The sequence below is a fragment of the Bos indicus genome, chromosome 18 (genome assembly GCF_029378745.1).
Source record: "Bos indicus isolate NIAB-ARS_2022 breed Sahiwal x Tharparkar chromosome 18, NIAB-ARS_B.indTharparkar_mat_pri_1.0, whole genome shotgun sequence".
Taxonomy (NCBI): domain Eukaryota; kingdom Metazoa; phylum Chordata; class Mammalia; order Artiodactyla; family Bovidae; genus Bos; species Bos indicus.
The window spans coordinates 58793318-58816687 of NC_091777.1; the positions used below are offsets into that span (position 1 = coordinate 58793318).

Genomic DNA, 23370 nt, shown 5'->3' on the forward strand with positions numbered 1-23370 from the left:
GGTTGCTTGAATCAACACCAAAAGTGGCTGCCACTGCTCCACCCAGGCTCTGCCCTGGCTGTGGGTTATCTCTGTGTCCCTCCGTCAACTCTTCCCTTACAGTGACTGCTCCAGATCCAGTGCCATGGAGGGAGGAGGACTGGTGTGTTCATTCCACTGGGGCTGGGGTGTGTGGTGAGTTGGTTGTGGTAAAACAGCAGCTACTTGAGTAGACCTCTGTCTTCCCTGCCTCATGGACTAGTCAATGTGTGCTCCTCATGAGCATAGTCCTATCTTTCTATAGCTCTTCTTCTCGTCCCAGCGCTTCTCCCACCAGACAGTGAGGCTTGTATCAAACACACAGGACCCTAGGACTGGGGTACCCAATCTGTGGCTCAGACTACTCACTCACCAACGCATCCATTTCTCTGAGTTGTCAGCCATGGGTACAGCTCCTGGCTCCATTGCTCAAGGATAGATCATATATTGGAACCCAAAACAAATCTCAACACATTTAAGTAGAAATCACATATATCCTATATTCCACTCACAATGGTATGAAGTGAAGAAGCCATCTTTGAGAAGAGAACTAGAAAAGTGAGAGAGGAATTTACAGCAATATGGGCCCACCTAAAGAAAGAAGGAAAATCTCAAATAACATTCTAGCCATACAACTAAAGAAACTAGAAAAGAGAAAGAAACAAAGCCCAAGTCAGGAGAATGAAGGAAATGATAAAATTAGTGTGAAAGTAAATAAAACAGAGACTAAAAAGACAGTAGAAAAGATCAATCATGGAATTCCCTGGCGTTCCAGTAGCTAAGTCCACTGGGGCTCCATGCTCCCAATCAGGAGGCCTGGGTTTGATCCATGGTCCAGGATCTCGATAGTACATGCGACAACTAAGACTTTGCATGCCACAACTAAAGATACCGAGTCCACAACTAAGGCAGAGTGCACCCAGATACATAAATAAATATTTTTAAAAGATCAATCAGACTAAGTACTGGTTCTTTGGAAAGGTAAACAAAATTGAGAAACCTTTAATTAGACTCACTTTTAACAAAGAGAGAGAGAAGGTTCTGATTAATACATTATGAAACAAGAAGAAAAAGAGCAATAATTACACAAGAATACAAATAATTGTGACAATATTGTGAACATCTATGTATGCCAACAAACTTGGACAGACCAGAAGAAATGGGTCCATTTTTAGAATCATACAACCTTCCAAGACTGAATCATGAAATAGAAAACCTGACTAGACTGATCACTCGTCCAGTGCTTGAAATAGTAACAGAAAACTTCCCCAAACCAAAGTTCAGGACCAGATGGCTTCACAGGTGAATTCTACCAAACATTCAAAGAGTTAATACCAATGCTTCCCAAGCACTTCCAAAAAAACCAAAGAGTAGAGACTGCTTTTTACCTCATTTTATGAGGCCAACATCACTCTGATACCAAAAGAACAAAATGGCAATATGTATAAAGAAAATTACAGGCCAGAATCTCTCATAAACATAGATGCAAAAACCCCCCACAAAATATTAGAAAATTGCATGCAACAATACGTTGAAAGACTCCTATGGATCCACATTCAGCTTGGTAACATCTGCTTGTAGGAAGGGGGAGCTGGAAATGAAGGACGTGGCAGAGGACCCATTCATTAATTCCACAATTTGTCATCTAATCATAGCTTCCCTGGTAGCTCAGCTGGTAAAGAATCCACCTGCAATGCGGGAAACCCCAGTATATAATTCCTGGATCAGGAAGATCAGCTGGAGAAGGGAGAGGCTACCCACTCCAGTATTCTTGGGCTTCCCTGGTGACTCAGATGATAAAGAATCTGCCTGCAGTGCAGGAGACCTGGATTCGATCCCTGGGTTGGGGAGATCCCCTGGAGAAGGGAATGCCTACCCAATCCAGTATTCTGGCCTGGAGAATTCCATGGAGAGAGGAGCCTGGCAGTCTACAGTCCATGGGGGTCTCAAAGAGTTGGGTACGACTGGGTGATTTTCACTTCACTTCATATATGACACATTCAGTTTTTTAAAATTTATTTTACTGATATATAATGTTGATTTACAGCATGGTCTTAATGTCTGCTGTACTGCAAAGTGATTTAGTGACTTTTTTTTCATATTCTTTCCCACCATGGCTTATCACAAGGTATTAACTATAGTTTCATGTGCTGTGCAGTAGGACATTGTTCTTGATGCATTCTGTCTTTAATAGTTTTCATCTACTAATCTCAGACTCCCAATCCATCCTTCCCCCACCTTCCCCTTGGGAACCACATTCTGTTTTTATGTCTGTGAGTCTGTTGTTCTTCATAGATAAGTTCATTTGTGTCGTGTTTTCGCTCGCTCAGTTGCTTCAGTCATGTTCAACCCTTCAGACTGCAGCCTAGCAGATTTCTCTGTCCATGAGGATTCTCCAGGGAAGAATACTGGAGTGGGTTGCCATGCACTACTCAGGGAATCTTCCTGACCCAAGTAGTGGATCAGACTTGAATGGAACCCACGTCTCTTTATGTCTCCTTCATTGGAAGGAGGGTTCTTTACCCCTAGCACCACCTGGCAGGCCCCAGTATTTTAGTTTCCATACATAAATTATATCATGTGGTATTTGTTGCTCTCTTTCTGGCTTACTCCCCTGAGTATGATCATCTCTAACTCTATCCATGTTGCTGCAAATGGCATTATTTCATTCTTTTTATGGCTGAGTTGTATTCCATTGCATACATACACCACACAGTATTTAATCAGTCAGGGTTACTTTCTAATTACAGCTCAGGGGGAAAATATCTTGCTTATTTAAAATACCCTCAAAACTGTTTTAAAAGCACATACAGTACATGAGGAAAGCTAAAATTTTGAGGAAACAGCACTCAACAGCATTCTACCTCTTCCTTCACAATATTAGTCATAGGATGTGAACTCACAGGGTCAGGAAGGAGAGGCTGTTTACTGGTGTCCAGTGATGCAGGGGTTGGGGAGTGATGTCAGCTCATCATGTTCAAAGTCCGCTGTGTCATTGAATATTTGCTATACCTCAAAGAAATTCTATGCCTCTCTACTGATATGATGAAAACACATTTACGTGTTCTGGTATTTCTGAAACATACCATTTAAAATGCAGATATATGAGTCTTTAAACCCTTTAAGCTTTACTGTAACCAATTCAACAGTATGTGAACCGTGAACTTCCAGACGTTCAAGCTGGATTTAGAAAAGGCAGAGGAACTGGAGATCAAATTGCCAACATCGATTGGATCATCGAGAAAGCAAGAGAGTTCCAGAAAAACATCTACTTCTGGTTTATTGACTATGCCAAAACCTTTGACTGTGTGGATCACAACAAACTGTGGAAATTCTTAAAGAATGGAAATACCAGACCACCTGACCTCCCTTCTGAGAAATCCACAGAATGGGAATACCAGACCACCTGGCTTGCCTCCTGAGAAATCTGTATGCAGGTCAAGAAGAAACAGTGAGAACTGGACATGGAACCACAGACTGGTTCAAAATCGAGAAAGGAGTATGTCAAGGTTGTTTATCGTCACCCTGCTTGTTTAACTTAAATGCAGAGTACATCATGCAAAATGCTGGGCTGGATGAAGCACAAACTGGAATCAAGGTTGCAGGGAGAAATATCAATAACCTCAGATATGCAGATGACACCACCCTTATGGCAGAAAGCGAAGAAGAACTAAAGAGCCTCTTGATGAAAGTGAAAGAAGAGAGTGAAAAAGTTGGCTTAAAGCTCAACATTTAGAAAACGAAGATCATGGCCTGTGGTCCCGTCACTTCAGGGCAAATAGATGGGGAAACAATGGAAACAGTGGCTGAGTTTATTTTTTGGGGCTCCAAAATCACTGCAGATGGTGATTGCAGCCATGAAATTAAGTGGCGCTTGCTCCTTGGAAGGAAAGTTATGACCAACCTAGACAGCATATTAAAAAGCAGAGACATTACTTTGCCAACAAAGGTCCGTCTAGTCAAGGCTATGTTTTTTCCAGTAGTCATGTATGGATGTTTGAGTTGGACTGAAAAAAAAGCTGAGAACTGCAGAATTGATGCTTTTGAGCTGTGGTGTTGGAGAACACTCTTGAGACTCCCTTATATTTCAAGGAGATCCAACCAGTCCATCCCATCGAAAATCAGTCCTGAATATTCACTGTAAGGACTGATGCTGGCTGAAACCCCAATATTTTGGCCCATGATGAGAAGAACTGACTTATTTGAAAAGACCATTATGCTGGGAAGGATTGAAGGCAAGAGGAGAAGGGGACAACAGAGGATGAGATGCTTGGATGGCATTACCAACTCTATGGACATGAGTTTGAGTAAGCTCCAGGAGTTGGTAATGGACAGGGCAGCTTGCCATGGGGTCACAAAGAGTCAGACAAAAGATTAGACCACTGAAAATTGTGAGGGCATATCCCCTTATACTAGCTTCTTTCTCATAAGGAACCATCACAGGAGGTAAAAATTGCTCATAGTGTTGAAAACATATTGATAATTATATAAATAATAAACAGTTCTCCTCTCATGGATGTGACATCATCTGGGTAGTCATGTTATATTACATGGCAAGTGGATTTTTTCAGGTCCATTAAGTTTACTAAAGAGTTTATTCAGGATAGGGAATTTCCCCCAATTATCTGTGGGCCCAATGTAATTAATTCGGTTCAGTTGCTCACTCACGTCCAACTCTTTGTGACCCCACGACTGCAGCATGCCAGGCTTCCCTGTCCAGCACCAACTGCCAGAGCTTGCTCAAACTCATGCCCATCAGGTCGGTGATACCATGCAGGCATCTCGTCTTGTCCTCCCCTTCTCCTGCCTTCAATCCTTCACAGCATCAGGGTCTTTTCCAATGAATCCAACCTTCGCATCAAGTGACCAAAGTATTGGTGCTTCAGGTTCAGCATCAGTCCTTCCAGTGGATATTCAGGACTGATTTCCATTAGGACTGACTGGTCTGATCTCTGTGCAGTTCAAGGAATTCTCAAGAGTCTTCTCCAACACCACAGTTCAAAAGCATCAATTCTTCTGTGCTCTGCTTTCTTTATGGTCCAACTCTCACATCCATACATCACTACAGGAAAAACCATAGCTTTGACTAGATGGACCTTTGTCAGCAAAGTAATGTCTCTGCTTTTTAATATGCTATCTTGTTGATCATCACTTTTCTTCAAAGGATGAAGCATCTTTTAATTTCATGGCTGCATGACCATCTGCAGTGATTTTGGAGCCCAACGAAATAAATTCTGTCACTGTTTCCATTGTTTCCCCATCTATTTGATGTGAAGTATTGGGACCAGATGCCACGGTCTTTGTATTTTGAATCTTGAGTTTTAAGCCAGTTTTTTTCATTCTTCTCTTTCACATTCATCCAGAGGTTCTATAGTTCTAGAGTTCTTCACTTTCTGCCATAAGGATGGTGTCATCTGCATATCTGAAGTTATTGACATTTCTCCTGGCAATTGCTTCATCCAGCCTGGCATTTCGCATGATGTACTCTGCATATAAGTTAAGTAAGCAGGGTGACAATATACAGCCTTGATGTACTCCTTTCCCAATTTGGAGCCAGTCCATCGTTCCATGTCCATTCTAACAGTTGCTTCTTGACTTGCAAGCAGATTTCACAGGAGGCAGGTCAAGTGGTCTGGTACTGTCATCTCTTGAAGAATTTTCCACAGTTGATTGTGATCCACTCAGTCAAAGGCTTTGTTGTATCCAATAAAGCAGAAGTAGATGTTTTTCTGGAACTCTCTTGCTTTTTCGATGATCCAGCGGATGTTGGTAATTTAATCTCTGGTTCCTCTGCCTTTTCTAAATCCAGCTTGTACATCTGGAAGTTCTTGGTTCACATACTGTTGAAGCGTGGCTTGGAGAATTTTGATCATTACTTTGCTAGCGTGTGAGATGAGTGCAATTGTGTGGTAGTTTGAGGATTCTTTGGCATTGCCTTTCTTTGGGATTGGAATGAAAACTGATCATTTCCAGTTCTGTGGCCACTGCTGAGTTTTCCAAATTTGCTGGCGTATTAAGTGCAGCACGTTCACAGCATCATCTTTTAGGACTTGAAATAGCTCATCTGGAATTCCATCACCTCCACTAGCTTTGTTCATCCTGATGCCTCCTAAGGCGTATTTGACTTCAGACTCCAGGATGTCTGGCTCTAGGTGAGTGTGAATGATCACACCATCGTGGTTATCTGGGTCATGAGATTGTTTTGTATAGTCTTCTGTGTCTTCTTGCCACCTCTTCTTAATATCTTCTGCTTCTGTTCAGTCCATACCATTTCTGTCCTTTATTGTGCCCATCTCTGCATGAAATGTTCCCTTGGTATCGCCAATTTTCTTGAAGAGATACCTCATCTTTCTCATTCTATTGGTTTCCTCTATGTCTTTGCATTGATCACTGAGGCAGGCTTTCTTATCTCTCCTTGTTATTCCCTGGACGTCTGTATTCAGATGGGTGTATCTTTCCTTTTCTCCTTTTCCTTTATCGTCGCTTTTTTTTCTCAGCTAATTGTAAGGCGTCCTCAGACAACCGTTTCGTCTTTTAGCATTTCTTTTTCTTGGGGGTGGTCTTGAACACTGCCTCCTGTACAATGTCAGCAACCTCTGTCCACAGTTCTTCAGGCACTCTATCAGATCTAATAACTTGAATCTGTTTGTCACTTCCACTGTATAATTGTAAGGGATTTGATTGAGGTCATACATGAGTGGTCTAGTGGTTTTCCCTACTTTCTTCAATTCAGTCTGCATTTGGCAATAAGGAGTTCATGATATGAGCCACAGTCAGCTCCTGGTCTTGTTTTTGCTGACTGTATAGAGCCTCTCCATCTTTGGCTGCAAAGAACATAATTAATCTGATTTTGGTGTTGACCATCTGGTGATGTCCATCTGGTGTAGCGTTGTCTCTTGTGGCTTGAAATAGGTTGTTTGCTATGACCAGTGCATTGTCTTGGCAAAATTCTGTTAGCCTTTGCCCCGCTTCATTTTGTACTCCAAGGCCAAAGTTGCCTGTTACTCCAGGTATCTCTTGATTTCCTCCTTTTGTATTCCAGTCCCCTATGATAAAAAGGACGTCTTTTTTTGGTGTTAGTGCTAGAAGGTCTTGTAGGTCTTCATAGAACCGTTCAACTTCAGCTTCTTCAGCATTGCTGGTTGGGGCATCGGCCTGGATTACTGTGATATTGAATGCTTTGCTTTGGAAATGAACAGAGATCATTCTGTCATTTGTGAGATTACAGCCAAATACTGCATTTCAAACTCTTTTGTTAACTATGAGGGTTACTCCATTTCTTTTAAGGGATTCTTGCACATAGTAGTACATATAATGGTCATCTGAATTAAATTCACCCGTTCCAGCCCATTTTAATTCACTGATTCCTAAAATGTCGATGATCACTCCTCCCATCTCCTATTTGACCACTTCCAGTGTACCTTGATTCATGGATCTAACATTCCAGGTTCCTATGCAATACTGTTCTTTGCAGCATCGGACTTTACTTCCATCACCAGTCACGTTCACAACTGGGCTTTGTTTTTGCTTTCGCTCCTTCTCTTCATTCTTTCTAGAGTTATTTCTCCACTCCTCTCCGGTAGCTGGACAGCCTCATGTAAATCAGTGAAGTCAAATCACGCTCTCACACCATACACACACACAGAATACTCAACATGGCTGCAAGAGTTAAATAGAAGACATGACACCAAAAACTGCTAGAAGAGAACATAGGCAAAACTTTCTCCAACATAAGTTCCAGGATCACCCTTGGAAGTCCCAGGATCAAAAAGACAGACTCTTACAGTTTGTATTACATTTTAGGCCTGCCTTAATAAAATACAGCAGCCTGGGAGGTTTAAACATAGATACTTTTCACAGTTTTTCACATAGATAGTTTTTCACAGTTCTGGAGGCTAGAAGTACATGATCAAGTTGTCAGTGTGTTTGCTTTTTGTGAAGCTCCTACTTGCATTTCATATTTTCTTTTAATTTTGCACTGATGCATTGGTTTTTAGTGGCATACTGTTTCATCTCCAGGATGCTCCTGAATTAAGTACTTGATAAAAGCATCAAGCCGTCAGATCTAGGTGCTTTTATAACTATTTTCAAATCCTCTCTTTTTTCTATTTATTTGTTCTGCACCGAATTCTTATCACAGGGTTCAATTATAATAAAGTATATTTTCCTACAAAATTTCCATAATAATTGGCTTTGGATTATGAAAATGAGTCTAGATTGATGTAAGTTGTGCCAGTGGTTCCTATCATGAGTTCTTAATGATGTTGCTCCTTTTCCTTTTGTCTCTTTGAATATACTTCCCAGGTATTTTGTCTCATCCCATTTCTTTACCAATACATTCATTGATGGTTCCATTCAATGGTTGAAGGTGAGGAAAGTACTAGTATTAGGGCAGAGATGCATCTCAGGGAAGTGAAGAATCCAGAAGGATGCAAATGGTTTGTGTCGGTCCCTAATGTGTGTGATTTCAGCATTTCTTCCTCGTGAGACCATCACCTTCAGGGATCATGGAAAAGAAAATGCCTCTCAAGTACAGCCAGTTGTCTCTGAAGGGTGCTAACTAGAAACTTGTAATTGTTTCCAGTAATTAACAACTGAGAGAAAAGTTTCCAGAAGTGTTCTCAGCTCCCAGGCCTGCAGTCCCATCGCTGCTGCAGGTGAAAGGATAATTGCAGTTTTGACAGGAGGGGAGGGGAGGACAGCATCTCAAACCCATTTATCAGGATCTGGCTGCCTCCATCCCATACACATACTGGGTATAATGTCCATCCCACCAAGCCCTTGTCCTGCCAGCTGGAAGGTATGTTCGTTGTACTTTCGTCTGAGCAGCAGAGTCTGTGAGAGAAAGGCATATCAAGATTCTGGGTAAGTGATCAGATCAGAAACAGACACCAACACCGATTTGTTGACATTCTAACAAATCTAGTATGTCAGTTTATGAAAGACACAAGAACACATGCTTTACAAGTGCTAAATTTTGCCTCTGTGTCTTGTATGTAATGTCAGTTGCAAATATTAATTCATTGCTAATTTATTCACTGGGCTCAGACAATAACACACTGTTCAGTATACGATTGGACAATAATAATTTTCTTTTGTGTTAAACTGTTTTATCAAATGCTAGTGTTTTATTCCCTAAGGTTTATTGCCTACATATGATTATTCAAACATTTCTATAATATATGTTATTTCAGTTGTGTTTCTGTCATAGGAACAAGAGTTTTTCTGTTGCCATCCTCACAGTAAAGCATTCTTGTCTTCATGACATTGCCTTGTCCTGAGGTAGGTTCCTGCTGTATTCTATTGCCAGCGGTGATGTTCATGTATTAAGATGCTAAGACACACATTTCTCCAAAGAAGACATACAGATGGCTAACAAACACATGAAAACATGCTCAACATCACTCATTATCAGAGAAATGCAAATCAAAACCACAATGAGGTACCATTTCACGCCAGTCAGAATGGCTTCAATCCAAAAGTCTACAAGCAATAAATGCTGGAGAGGGTGTGGAGAAAAGGGAACCCTCTTACACTGTTGGTGGGAATGCAAACTAGTACAGCCACTATGGAGAACAGTGTGGAGATTCCTTAAAAATCTGGAAATAGAACTGCCTTATGATCCAGCAATTCCACTGCTAGGCATACACACCAAGAAAACCAGAAGGGAAAGAGACACGTGTACCTCAATGTTCATCGCAGCACTGTTTATAATAGCCAGGACTTGGAAGCAACCTAGATGTCCATCGGCAGATGAATGGATAAGAAAGCTGTGGTACATATACACAATGGAGTATTACTCAGCCATTAAAAAGAATACATTTGAATCAGTTCTAATGAGGTGGATGAAACTGGAGCCTATTATACAGAGTGAAGTAAGCCAGAAAGAAAAACACCAATACAGTATACTAATGCATATATATGGAATTTAGAAAGATGGAAACAATAACCCTGTTTACGAGACAGCAAAAGAGACACCGATCTATAGATCAGTCTTATGGACTCTGTGGGAGAGGGAGAGGGTGGGGAGATTTGGGAAAATAGCATTGAAACATGTATAATATCATTATGAAACAAGTCGCCAGTCCAGGTTCGATGCACGGTACTGGAGGCTTGGGGCTGGTGCACTGTCACGACCCAGAGGGAGGGGAGGGGAGGGAGGAGGGTGGAGGGTTCAGGATGGGGAACGCGGGTATACCTGTGGCGGATTCATTTCAATATTTGGCAAAACTAATACAATATTGTAATGTTTAAAAATAAAATTTAAAAAAATAAATAAATTAAAAAAAAAAAAAGATGCTAAGACTTTATTCGGAATACGTGGTACCATAGAATAAAGCTTTACAAATAAATGGAATCATGTTATATGAAAATTACAAAATACCACAGGTCTACAATCAATAGTTGTGAAATCAAAATCAAATATAGATCTGGTTTATTATATGCTTGCAACTAACTAGCTGTTTGCATGGCTGGTGATCAGTGCACTTTTTTTTTTTTTTTTGTCTTTTGCCATGCATCAAAGTTCGTGGAATTTTCGATCCTGGACCAGGGATTGAACCTGGAACCTCTGCATTGGAAGGCAGAGTCTTAATCATTTAAGCACCTGGGAAGTTCCTTGAACCACTGTCTTGAATAGCCCAAAGGGATTCAGTCCTCACTGTGCATTAAGAAGCAGATTTGACAAATACTTAACCTGTCTGGGTATAGGTTACAGTCCTCTGTATAACTAAGGTCCCTTCAGTTCCTGCCTAATAAATTTGTGAAGAAGAAGAAGTGATCACATGAGTATCTCCAGTGATTAATTTTACATATTAGTTCTTTTTAAATGTTATACATGGAACCCTTTAAAGGCTGCTGGTAACAGAAAACACAAGAAGCAAATATTTCCAAGTGGGAACTATTGTTAAGTGGAGAATATTGGATTACAGTTGACACTATGCATGTAGCCCATGCCTCATATTCCAACGCAGAACATTCTAACTCACAAGTACCAGTGACTGTGAACTGAAAGGATGGCCAGCAGCTTTTTCATAATAGGCATGATCATCTTAACACAAACCATGATTGGAATCCTGGGGAATTTCTCACTCCTTTGCAGTTATATCATCCTTCACATCATGGGTTACAGGTTAAGGTCCACAGATTTGATCCTTAAGCACCTGATTGTGGCCAACTCCTTGGTCCTCCTCTGTATAGGGGTCCCCCAGATAATGTCAATCTTTGGGTGGAAGCATATCCATAGTGATTTTGGCTGCAAACTTCTCTTCTTTCTGCACAGAGTGGGGAGGGGAGTGTCCATCGGCAGCATCTGCCTCTTGAGTGTCTTTCAGGTGATCACAATCAGTCCCTGGAACTCCAGATGGGCAACGCTGAAAGTAACAGCTCCCAAGTACGTGGTTCTCTCTCTTTTCCTGTGCTGGATCCTGCAAATGTTGGTAAATGTCATTTTTCCCATCTATATGACTGGCAAATGGAGTGACAAAAAGGAAAGAGATTTTGGCTACTGTTCTTCTATTCTTACTGACAAAGCTAAAGATGCCTCGTATGCAGCATTGCTGTCGTTCCCTGATGTTTTATGTTTGGGGCTCACGCTCTGGGCCGGCAGCTCCATGGTTCTCATCCTGTACAGACATAAGCAGCAGGTCCAACACATTCGTAGGACTGACGCCTCCTCCAGGTCCTCCCCTGAGTCCAGAGCTACTAAAACCATCGTTCTCCTGGGGAGCACCTTTGTCTACTTTTATATTGTTTCCTTCATCTTTCAAGTACTTTTGGCTCTTTTTGATCAACCCAGCCGGTTCCTTGTGGACATCTCTGTAATCATTGCAGCGTGCTTCCCTACTGTCAGCCCCTTTCTGCTCATGAGCCATAACTCCAGTGTACAAAGGCTCTACTTTGCCTGGATAAGGAATGCAAAGTCCTTACTATTATGAGAAAAGTGTGAATTTTATTTATTTCTATAATGAGCCATTGCCAGTTCATTTATTCACCCTCAGAATCCTAATTTAAATTCGGAATCTCAACATTATACCGGACATGCCAAGCGTCTTCTTCAATATAAAGACCAGTTGAAATATATTGTCATGAAATATAAATATATCAATGAAGTTTGCTTGTAGAAAAGGAGTTCAGATTTATGCAATAAACAACAGGTCTTAAAATAATCTGCATATTATGAAGTGTTAAAATGTGTTACTTTCAGTCTAACAAAATGAATTTCCCAGAAATGAAGTAGGTATGGAATTATAGGTAAAAGTATACATGAAGAGGGATCAGTGTGTACAGTAGTCAGAAATAAAATGGAAGAAATCAATGTCCTCACAGAGTAAAGAATACTGTTGGGGGCCAGCGTGAGGCACTCCGCCCGTGGCAAAGGTCATGAGGAAGGAGACTCGACATACGCAAAGGTGGGATCGAGCCTCAGGAGTCCCCCTGGAAATCCTTGAGCATCTACCCCCATAACCAGAGCCTGCCTACTTTACTACTTTGTGCTCTCACCTACACCTCTGACTTTATGGGGGGCTGTCCCCCACCACCTCTTTCGGAGAAGGAGTTAACTTAGAGGTCCAGTTAATAAAAACTCCTGGGCATGACAAGAGTGTTTTAACCTACAAACTCCTCTGAAGGTTCTCTAGCCTGCCTGACAGGCTTGTCCGGCCACATGTGATTGCTCACAGCCTCCCAACCGTGAGAGGCACGAGATGCTTTAAACCTTCTAAAAACAGGTTCCTTAGAAAAGTTAGAAAACCATTAGTATAAGTATAGTGGGCTGATTAGAAATTGTATTTTTGAAGGGTTTTTCATTTGTTGAGCCAATGTTTGTTGCTGAGTCTCCACATCCCCTGCCCTTACACACATTAATGAATATATAGAAGAAATAAGTATTAACCTTTGATATTAATCACGTTAGACCTTAGGCTAAGTAAATTCTTTCCTTAATTAAAACCCACTACACCCTCACCCTATAGGAATGTAACTTTACCTGGTACCTTCGGAAGGTGGAGTCTTTTTTAAGAATAATCACCCCTGGAGAAATAAGTGTCCTGGTTGACTGACCACTGTCACAAGGAGAGGGTCATAAATTGTCAGCAGGCCCCCCGGCCAGAAGATGATGTAACACTCCTAAGACTTCTGTATACATTTGTATGAAGCACCTGACTTTGATAAAAGTCAGGACTGCTGGCCCCACGTGACTTTTGCATACATCTCAGTGTACAAAAGTAGACCATGGAAAATAAAGAATTGGGATCAGTTCCTCGAAAGACTGGTCTCCCCATGTCTCTCTCTCTCTCAAACTCTGGCTGAGTCTCCATCTGGAGCGTGGAACCCACCATGCTTATTAATTATGCCTGGGCTTCTAAGATCCAACCAGGGAGGCCTCAGTGTCTCCTCTCCTTTGGGAGAATGGAAGGACGCTTGCGGCCTACGTAAGTGGTGCAAACGTCTTGTCTTGAAGTTTTATTGGCCTCCCGTGTAAATCAAGCTACTCAGCCTCTTTTCTCCACTGAATTTTCCTACTGAGCTATCCTCATTCTATTATTCTTTATATCTCTAATTAATGCCTAATTGAAGCTATTGTATCCTGATCCTCGGCGACGCCGTCCCCGCTTTGAACTCCCTGGATCAGCCGGGGCTGGACCTCGGCAGAATACCCTGGTTAGCACTCGAAGGTAAAATCAGGTGAGAGTTTGGGAGCCAGTTACAAGTTTATAGTTAACATTGTTAAGGGAAATGGCAGTATTTATTAGTCATGCAGGGAGATTAGCACATTAAAATGTTTTCATGTAGAAATGAGCAGTTTGAAGTGAAGGACAATAAAAAACACACCGAAAGAAAAATACAGTATACTAACGCATATATATGGGATTTAGAAAGATGGTAACAATAACCTGGTGTACGAGATAGCAAAAGAGACACTGATGTATAGAACAGTCTTATGGACTCTGTGGGAGAGGGAGACGGTGGGAAGATTTGGGAGAGTGACATTGAAACATGTAGAATATCATGTAAGAAATGAGTTGCCAGTCCAGGTTCGATGAGCGATACTGGATGCTTGGGGCTGGTGCACTGGGACGACCCAGAGGGATGGTGTGGGGAGGGAGGATGGAGGAGGGTTCAGGATGGGGAACACATTCATGCCTGTGGCGGATTCATTTTGACATTTGGCAAAACTAGTGCAATTATGTTAAGTTTAAAAATAAAATAAAATTTAAAAAAAAAAAGAAAAGAAAAATATATTTCAGCAGATTTAAAAAACTGAAATATATTTGACATATAACATTGTGTAAATTTAAAGTGTAAGATTTGGTAATTCGTTACACATAAATATTGTAATATGACTGCCATTCAGTTAAGTTCAGTGCAGTCATTAGGTTGTGTCCGACTCTTTGAGACCCCATGAATTGCAGCACGCCAGGCCTCCCTGTCCATCACCAACTCCTGGAGTTCACTCAGAGTGAACTCCATCACGTTCATCAAGTCGGTGATGCCATCCAGCCATCTCATCCTCTGTCGTCCCCTTCTCCTCCTGCCCCTAGTCCTTCCCAGCATCAGAGTCTTTTCCAATGAGTCAACTCTTCGCATGAGGTGGCCAAAGTACTGGAGTTTCACCTTCAGTATCATTCCTTCCAAAGAACGCCCAGGACTGATCTCCTTTAGAATGGACTGGTTGGATCTCCTTGCAGTCCAAGGGACTCTCAAGAGTCTTCTCCAACACCACAGTTCAAAAGCATCAATTCTTCACGGCTCAGCTTTCTTCACAGTCCAATTCTCACATCCATACATGACTACTGGAAAAACCATAGCCTTGACTAGATGGACCTTTGTTGGCAAAGTAATGTCTCTGCTTTTGAATATGCTGTCTAGGTTGGTCATAACTTTCCTTGCAAGGAGTAAGCGTCTTTTAATTTCATGGCTGCAATCACCATCTGCAGTGATTTTGGAGCCCCAAAATATTAAAGTCTGACACTGTTTCCACTGTTTCCCCATTATTTCCCATGAAGTGATGGGACCGGATGCCATGATCTTCGTTTTCTGAATGTTGAGCTTTAAGCCAACTTTTTCACTCTCCTCTTTCACTTTCATCAAGAGCCTTTTTAGTTCCTCTTCACTTTCTGCCATAAGGGTGGTGTCATCTGCATATCTGACGTTATTGGTATTTCTCCCACAAATCTTGATTCCAGCTTGTGCTTCCTCCAGCCCAGCATTTCTCATGATGTACTGTGCATATAAGTTAAATAAGCAGGGTGACAATATACAGCCTTGACGTACTCCTTTTCCCATTAGTTCTCCTCAAATCTGTCACATGGTTAAATGTGAGAAATGTCTGACTAATTGTCTTGGCGAAGAGGAGCCTAGAGAGAGGTGAATACAACGTGAGATTTGGTATTTGGATCAGTTCTTGGAAAAGAAAATGGATATAAAGGAAAAATTGAGAAAATCCGAATAAAGTGTTGACTTTAGTTAACACAACTTCATCACTATTGATTTGTTAATTATGGCAACTTTATACACCGAATAGAGGATTTTAAGAGTCAATGCATTGAGCGTGGGATACATGCGAACTCTGTAGAGTCTTGTCATTCTTGTAAATCAACAGTTGTTCTAAAATAAAATCCTTCTAAAGAACATGGCTAGAATTCCCAATACATAATTGAGATAACTGCACAGTCTTTTCTCCTGAGCCTTCCCTTGGAATAAATACCAAGAGGGTAAGAGTCCCTCCTTGATTTTCAGCAATCTCAGCTAAAGGGTGGGAGGAGGTAAGGGTCTCCTTCAGAGCACACATAGAAGCCTTGGGTTCTTTCTCTGGTACTTGATCGGGGTATTCCAACCCCTGAGATCAACCTTGTCACTCACCTCTTAGTCTAGCAACATTAGGAGCATACAGCCAATGTTAATACATTCATTAGTTTCTCCCAAATGTTAAAAAGTGTTGTAAAGAGAGTCACCCAGATACTTACTTCTACTAACAGGCAGATGTGTTGGGAGTCTGTACTGCAGAATCAGGACATGGACATGGAATCTGTGTTCTCTTTACTGCTGGAAATAAGCTCATTAGTGTCTTTACTTCTAATTAGATTAGAAAGCCATTTTCCAAAAACAGGAACTGATGAAAAACTCTGCCTTAAATTCCATTTCCCTAGAATTACTCCTCATAACAATGGAATCATGGCATTATTTGAAATTCATAAAAGTGAAATCTTGTATATTGTATATTATATACACTTCCCAGCTGGCTCAATGGGAAAGAATCTGCCTGGCAGTGCAGGAGCTGCAGGAGATGGGGGTTGGATCCCTGGGTCAAGGAAGATCCCCAGGAGAAGGAAACGGCAATCCACTTCAGTATTCTTGCAGCGTTTCTCCCATGGACAGATTGGCATATGCAGCAATAACAATGAGTGCTATACAACTTTATGGTAATCTTAAATTCACAAAGAACATAAGGAATATAAGGGTAACACATAACTGTAAATGCACTACTTTTTTTAAAGATTTTTTTGATATGAACCATTTATGCTAAAGCTGAAACTCCCGTACTTTGGCCACCTCATGTGAAGAGTTGACTCATTGGAAAAGACTGATGCTGGGAGGGATTGGGGGCAGGAGGAGAAGGGGACGACAGAGGATGAGATGGCTGGATGGCATCACTGTGAAAGGTTGTTGTTGAATCACGCGAATACACCGGGATTCTTGGCCCCCGGAGGAGAAGAATTCAATCCGGGGCCAGAGACGAGGCTTGATTGCTCAGAGCTTTTGTGTAATAAAGTTTTATTAAAGTATAAAGGAGATAGAGAAAGCTTCTGACATAGGCATCAGAAGGGGGCAAAAAGAGTACCCGCTTGCTAGTGTTAACAATGAAGTTATATAATCCAAAGAATATCTGGAGGTTGTAAAGACCTCATCAGACCTACTCCCATAATTTGCATTTTAAGATAACACTGTCCTCAGGCAAGATACATCCTTGTAAAGACCAGGTCTACTCCCATAATTAACATTTTAAGATAACAGAAGGTGGAATCCAAAGACTGTCCTTAGGCAGGATACATTATTGGTATATAATCCTAAGGAATGTGGAGAAAGAAAAGAAGTTTGTCCTTTCTTCCTCCTTGAGAATTCCAGACCCCTCTCTCCTTGGGGACCCCTAGACTCCCTATCAACCTGCCTAGGAACTGACTCTCTCAACTGACTGGATGGACGTGAGTCTGAGTGAACTCCGGGAGTTGGTGATGGACAGGGAGGCCTGGCGTGCTGTGCTTCATGGGGTCGCAAAGAGTCGCACACGACTGAGCGACTGCTCTGATCTGATCTGATAGAATATGTTACAGTATCCCTTCTGTTTTATGTTTTGATTTAGGCAGCAAAATTTTAGCTCCCTTACCAGGGATCAAACCTGCACACCCTACGGTGAAAGTCTTAACCACTGGACCACCAGGAAAGTCCTAGGTCTTCTTTTTTATTTCCCCGATCCCCCTAGTAGAGGCTTATCAGTTTTGTGCATCTTTAAGAAAAAAAAGCTCTTGCTTTTATTGACTTGTCCTATTGGTCTTTTGATGTCTGATTTTAAAATTTTCTCTTTCATCTATATCGCTCCCACTCTCTGCTATCTTTGACACTATGTGTAGTTCTTTTTCTAATTTCTTTAGTTGGTAGGTTAGATTGTTTATTTGAGATTTTTCTTGCTTCTTGAGATAGGCTTTTATCCATATAAATTTCCCTCTAGAACTGCTTTTGCTGTGTTTTATAGATTTTGAAATTTTCTGTTTTTATTTTTATTTGCTTCAAGGTAATTCCTCATTTTCTTTTGATTTCACATAGACCTATTGGTTATTAATAGCCTGTTGTTTAGTGCCCAGGTTTGATCCTCTTGAATTAATTGTCAAAATCACTGCGCCATCATATCTAGGTGATTTTATTTTATGACATGTTCTTTTCAACCCCTATCCCTTTTTTACTGTTTATATGTTCCACATCCAGTTCTTGTCACAGAGGTTGATGATAATAAATTATATTTTCCTACAAGATTTCCATAATAATTGGCATCGAGTTATGAAAATGAGTCTAAATTGATTTGATTTGTGCCAGTGGTCCATATAATGAGTTTCTAATCATAGTCCTCCTATTCCTTTCGTCTCTTGAAATATACTTTCCAGGTATTTTGTCTCATTCCATTTCTCTACCAGTACTTTTGTTGATGGTTTGGTCCAGTGGTTGAAGGTGAGGAAAGTACTAGTTTCAGAGCAGAGACACATCACAAGGAAGTGAAGAATCCAGAGGGACATACATGGCTTATGTCAGTCCCTAACGTGTGGGATTTCAGCATTTCCTGCTTTCCTCCTGGTGAGACCCTGTCATCTTCAGGGATCATGAAAAAAAAAAAAATGCCTCTCAAATATATCCAGTTGTCTCCTAAGGGTGCCAACTAGAAACTTGTAATTGCTTCCAGTAATTAACAACTGAGAGAAAAGTTTTCAAAACGTTTTTGGCTCCCAAGCCTGCACTCCCATTGCTGCTGGTGGTGAAATGATAATTGCAGCTTTGATGGGAGGGGAGGGGAGGACACAGCATCTCAAACCTACATATCTGGGACCAACTGCCTGCCTCCCCCACACGAACTGGGTATAATGACCATCAGGGAGCCCACTCTTCTGGCAGCAGGTTGATGTCAGGTAAGGGTGTTCTATTTCAATCTGAGAGGGCAGAGTCTGTGAAAGAGAGGCAGATCAAGATGCTGAGTGATCATATCAGAAAGGGGCAGTCTTCTGTGTAGTCACTGGATTCAGTGCCAACACTATGCATAAGGTAGTAAAATCCTGAATCATGAGCCAAGATGGCAAAGAGAGATGGGGTCCTCACCCTAAACCAATCCCTGCTGGCTCCTCCTGAAGTTTAATTTAATCCTCACTGACAGTGGCTGTTGGACTTAGTCCAAGTGATAACAAAACCTGATTTTTATGAGGTGTTTAAAAATGTAGATATAAAATCAATTTTCTCTTGAGTCTGCCTCAGGGGAATCATAGACTAAATGTTCAGGATGCCTAGAGGGGCCACAAGAATAACTCCAGGGTGGTAATAAACAGTATGATGAGTCTGCAAAAATCATGTAATCCTATACAGAAAGTGAATGCAACTGGAAATGGCTTGAAGGGAAATGTTTTCTCTGACTCTGGATATTAACGGAGACAGTAATTGTGTCCTCACTGAAAACATCCGGAGTCCATTGATTATGGTGAGGCTGTCTTCACTCTTCATGTTATGAAATAAGCAGTTAAGGAAACTTCACATAATGCCGAGTTTCAGGCCGCAGCTCTCAGTCGTATATCGTACTGTTTCTGCCCATTTAAAAGGTATTTTAATATGAATCTAAATGCCTCTTACTTTAATTTATAAAATGCATAAGAATAGATCCCTTGCAGGTGCTGATTTGTACATATCTCCGGTATGTTAATATCATTTGAAAAGTATAAATCATTGCCATATATTCAATTAACTCTGCTATTAATGAATAGATATATGTATCACTGGAAAATAATAATAATTCACTTTTTCATTTTGTACTACTTCATCATGTATGACTATTTTATGTCCCAAGTTAATGACTTTATATGGGATTATTTAACAATTTCTGGAGTACTTGCATTATAACTGCTTTTCTGAAATAAAAGCAAAAGACTTCCTGTTTCCATCCTAATTCTGAGCCATCCTCATCTTCATGACACTACCTGGTCCTGGGGCAGGCTCCTCTCATATTCTCCTGGAAGGCAGCAGTGCATGTACATATACTAAGACACTTGAAGCCTCATTTATAAGACAAAGTGTCTGTCTTAATAAAAATTATGAAATAGCAGCAGTCAAATATCAAAGAACAAGTTCTGAAAACAAAACTAAATATATATCTGAATTATTATATGAACAGTTAACTAACCTTTTGGCAAAGTTGGGGTTCAAGGCACTATCTTTAGCAGTCCAGTGGGTTTCAAGTCCTCAGTCTGTCCTAAGAGCGGATTTTGACAAATATTCAACCTCTCTGTGCTTATGTCACCCTCCTCTGTATCATTAACATCACATAAGTACCTGCCTCATAGATTGTTGAAGAATGAAGAAATAATCATGTGTAGAGCCTACAGCTTTTAATTTTACATAGTAATGCTCTTTAAATATCATATGTGCAACTGTTTAAAGCTGCTGGTAACTGAAGAACATAAAGTAAATGTTTCTTAGTGGGAACTAAGGGTAAATGGAGAATACTGGATTTCAGCTGACATAATGCATGTAACCCACACCTCATGTTCCCATGCAGGACATTCTAACTCACAAGACAAATATCAGTGACTGTGAACCGGGAGGATGGCCAGCATTGATTTGACAATAGGCGTTATCTTCTTAATGCAGACGGTGGTTGGAGTCCTGGGGAATTTCTCACTCCTTTGCCATCATATCATCCTTCACTTCACTGGCTCCAGGTTAAGGTCCACGGATTTGATCCTTAAGCACCTGATTGTGGCCAACTCCTTGGTCCTCCTCTGTAAAGGGGTCCCCCAGACAATGGCAGTCTTTGGGTGGAAGCATATCCACAGTGATTTTGGCTGCAAACTTCTCTTCTTTCTGCACAGAGTGGGGAGGGGAGTGTCCATCGGTAGCATCTGCCTCTTGAGTGTCTTTCAGGTGATCCCGATCAGTCCTTGGAAATCCAGGTGTGCAGCGCTGAAAGTTAAAGCTCCTAAGTACATCGTTCCCTCTATTTTCCTGTGTTGGATCCTGCAAATGCTGGTAAATTTCATTTTTCCTCTACGTATAAATGGCAAATGGAATGACAAAAACAACACAAACAAGAAGGATTTTGGATACTGTTCTTCTACTCATCATGACAAAATCCAACAGTCATTGTCTGCAGCATTGCTAACACTCCCTGATGTTCTATGTTTGGGGCTCATGCTCTGGGCCAGCAGCTTCATGGTTTTCATCCCGTACAGACATAAGCATCGTGTCCAACACATTCGTAGGACTGATACCCCCACCAAATTCTCCCCTGAGTCCAGAGCTACCAAAACCATTCTTCTCCTGGTGAGCACTTTTGTCTATTTTTATACTCTTTCCTCCATTTTTCAACTCATGATGGCTCTTTTTGATTATCCCAGCTGGTTCCTTGTGAACATCACTGTAATCTTGGCTTTGTGTGTCCCAACTGTCAGTCCCTTTCTGCTCATGAGCTGTGACTGTAATGTACACAGGCTCTATTTTGCCTGGATAAGGAATACAAAGTCCCCTACTATTATGAGAAATGTGTGAATTGGGTGTATTTCTGAAGTGTATGGTTGACCATTCATTAATTCACCTCAGTTGTTGTTTAGACATTCAGTCATGTCTGACTCTTTGCGACCCCATGGACTGCAAAACACCAGGCTTCCCTGTCCTTCAATACCTCCTGGAGTTTGCTCAGACTCATGTCCATTGAGTCGATGATATCATCCAACCATCTCTTCCTCTGTCATCCTCTTTTCCTGCCTTAAATCTTGCCCAGCCTCAGGGTCTTTTCTAATGAGTCATTTCTTTACATCAGGTAGCCAAAGTATTGGAGCCTCAGCATCAGTCCTTCTAATGAATATTCAGGATTGATTTCCTTTAGAATTGACTGGTTGGATCTCCTTGCAGTCCAAGGGACTGTCTAGAGTTTTCCCAAAACCACAGTCCAAATTATCAGTTCTTCATTGGTCAACCTTCTTTATGGCTTCACCTCAGAGATCTAGCTAAAATTTTGAATCTCAAGGGAATAGTAAACATGACATGCTGAACATCTTCTTGAAAATAAACAATTGTTATAGTATTGTCATGACATATAGTTATCTTGTAAAGAATTATATGGTTGAATTTTTCTAATACTTTCAGAAAATGAGTTCAGAATTCATGTGATAATAAAATCAAGTCTTGAAACAATCTGCATATTATAAGCTATTCAGGTGTGTACACCTGTTTTTTCAGTCTGCTATAGTACGTTTCCTAGAAGTTATACAGGCGTGAACTTAAAGAGAAAGGTATGCATGACTGTGGGTTAGCATGTGCAATAGTCATTAATGAAAGAGAACAAGTTAATGTCCTCACAGAATAAAGAGTGACCTGGTGGGGAGTTGGAATTTAAAATACATCTCCTTCAGTAGAGACTTTGTCAGTCCATTATGAGTTTACAGATAACACGCCTAGAGAGGTGGTAGTACTTATTAGAAATATGTTGTTTGGAACTGAGATTAAAACATTTAAATACTTTCATGCAGAAATGAACAGATTGAAGTGAAATATACTTTCCAAAAAGAAACACAAAAACAAAAGAATATTCTAATATTTTAAAAATAATAGATGAACTATGTCAGCTGATTTTTAAAATTAAAATGCATTTGATATATAGCATTATGTAAATTTAAAGTGTACAAAATATTGAAATAATTTTATTGTCTTATGTGTACATAGCTGTCGAGTTTCCCCAGCACCACTTTTGAAGAAACTATGTTTTCTCCATTATATATTATATATATCTCCATTATATATTATTCCATCCATGTTTGCATGGTGAGATTTGGTCTGAGTCTATTTCGTACTCATTCACAAAGGAGGTGTGTTAAGGTCTTATAACAAGCGTGGAGAGGGAGGAGAGAAGGTCCTGGGAGGAGAACATCCTCAAGAGTGAGGCCCACCAGCTCTCAGTGGTAGGGCTTATTTGTCATAGATTAATTGACCAATAGCACGTGGGTTTATTTCTGGCCTCTCTATTCTATTCCAATTATTTATGTGTCTATTTTTGTGCCAGTTTGATACTGTTTTGGTGACTGTAGCTCTGTAGTATAGTCTGAAATCAAGGAGCTTGTTTCCTCCATTGTCTTCTTCTTCTTTTTTTTTTTGAAAGCAGATACGTAATACGCTTACCAAATTCCAATGGTGTGACCGAATAGGATGGATATTCTCTTTCCCAAAACAGGAAATCAGAAAGAAGAAGCAACTCACTTGTCCAAGGCAGGTAAAATCCAAGGAGGGTAAATTCTGTCAGACTTTAAAGTTTGAGAAATATCATGTTTGGCTGAATATTCTGTCCCCTGGGCTACCTGTGTACAACCCCACCTTTCAGACACCAGTGGCCATGACCACATGTACAGTGCATACTGTGGTTCATCACACCATTCATTAATAAGAGCAGCTTTTGCTTGGTGAAGTAATGGCTGAAGCTGGGGCTAGGATATATATGTATGTGTGTGTGTGTGTATATATATATATATATATATATATATATATATATATTTCCTTTAGAATCCTATATTAAATAGTAGAAAACAGGAAATGCTTTAAATAAGAAGTAAGAAGAAC

General features: G+C 40.7%; 2 protein-coding genes across 2 annotated transcripts; both read left to right on the top strand.

The window, feature by feature from the left end:
• The first annotated feature begins 10334 nt into the window (after nt 1-10334).
• LOC109572159 (vomeronasal type-1 receptor 4-like) lies at nt 10335-13844 on the top strand. The gene has a single exon (XM_070772277.1). It carries the CDS (start codon nt 11034-11036, stop codon nt 11952-11954), a length of 921 nt encoding a protein of 306 aa, XP_070628378.1. The 5' UTR covers nt 10335-11033; the 3' UTR covers nt 11955-13844.
• A 4683-nt stretch (nt 13845-18527) lies between these two features.
• On the top strand, nt 18528-23232 carry LOC109572183 (vomeronasal type-1 receptor 4-like). Its single transcript, XM_070772264.1, has one exon. It carries the CDS (start codon nt 20368-20370, stop codon nt 21307-21309), a length of 942 nt encoding a protein of 313 aa, XP_070628365.1. The 5' UTR covers nt 18528-20367; the 3' UTR covers nt 21310-23232.
• The last annotated feature ends 138 nt before the right edge of the window (nt 23233-23370 follow it).

What these genes read in the sequence shown, in the direction of transcription:
- LOC109572159 (XM_070772277.1), top strand. Translation starts at nt 11,034, where the DNA reads ATGGCCAGCAGCTTTTTCATAATAGGCATGATCATCTTAACACAAACC.
- LOC109572183 (XM_070772264.1), top strand. Translation starts at nt 20,368, where the DNA reads ATGGCCAGCATTGATTTGACAATAGGCGTTATCTTCTTAATGCAGACG.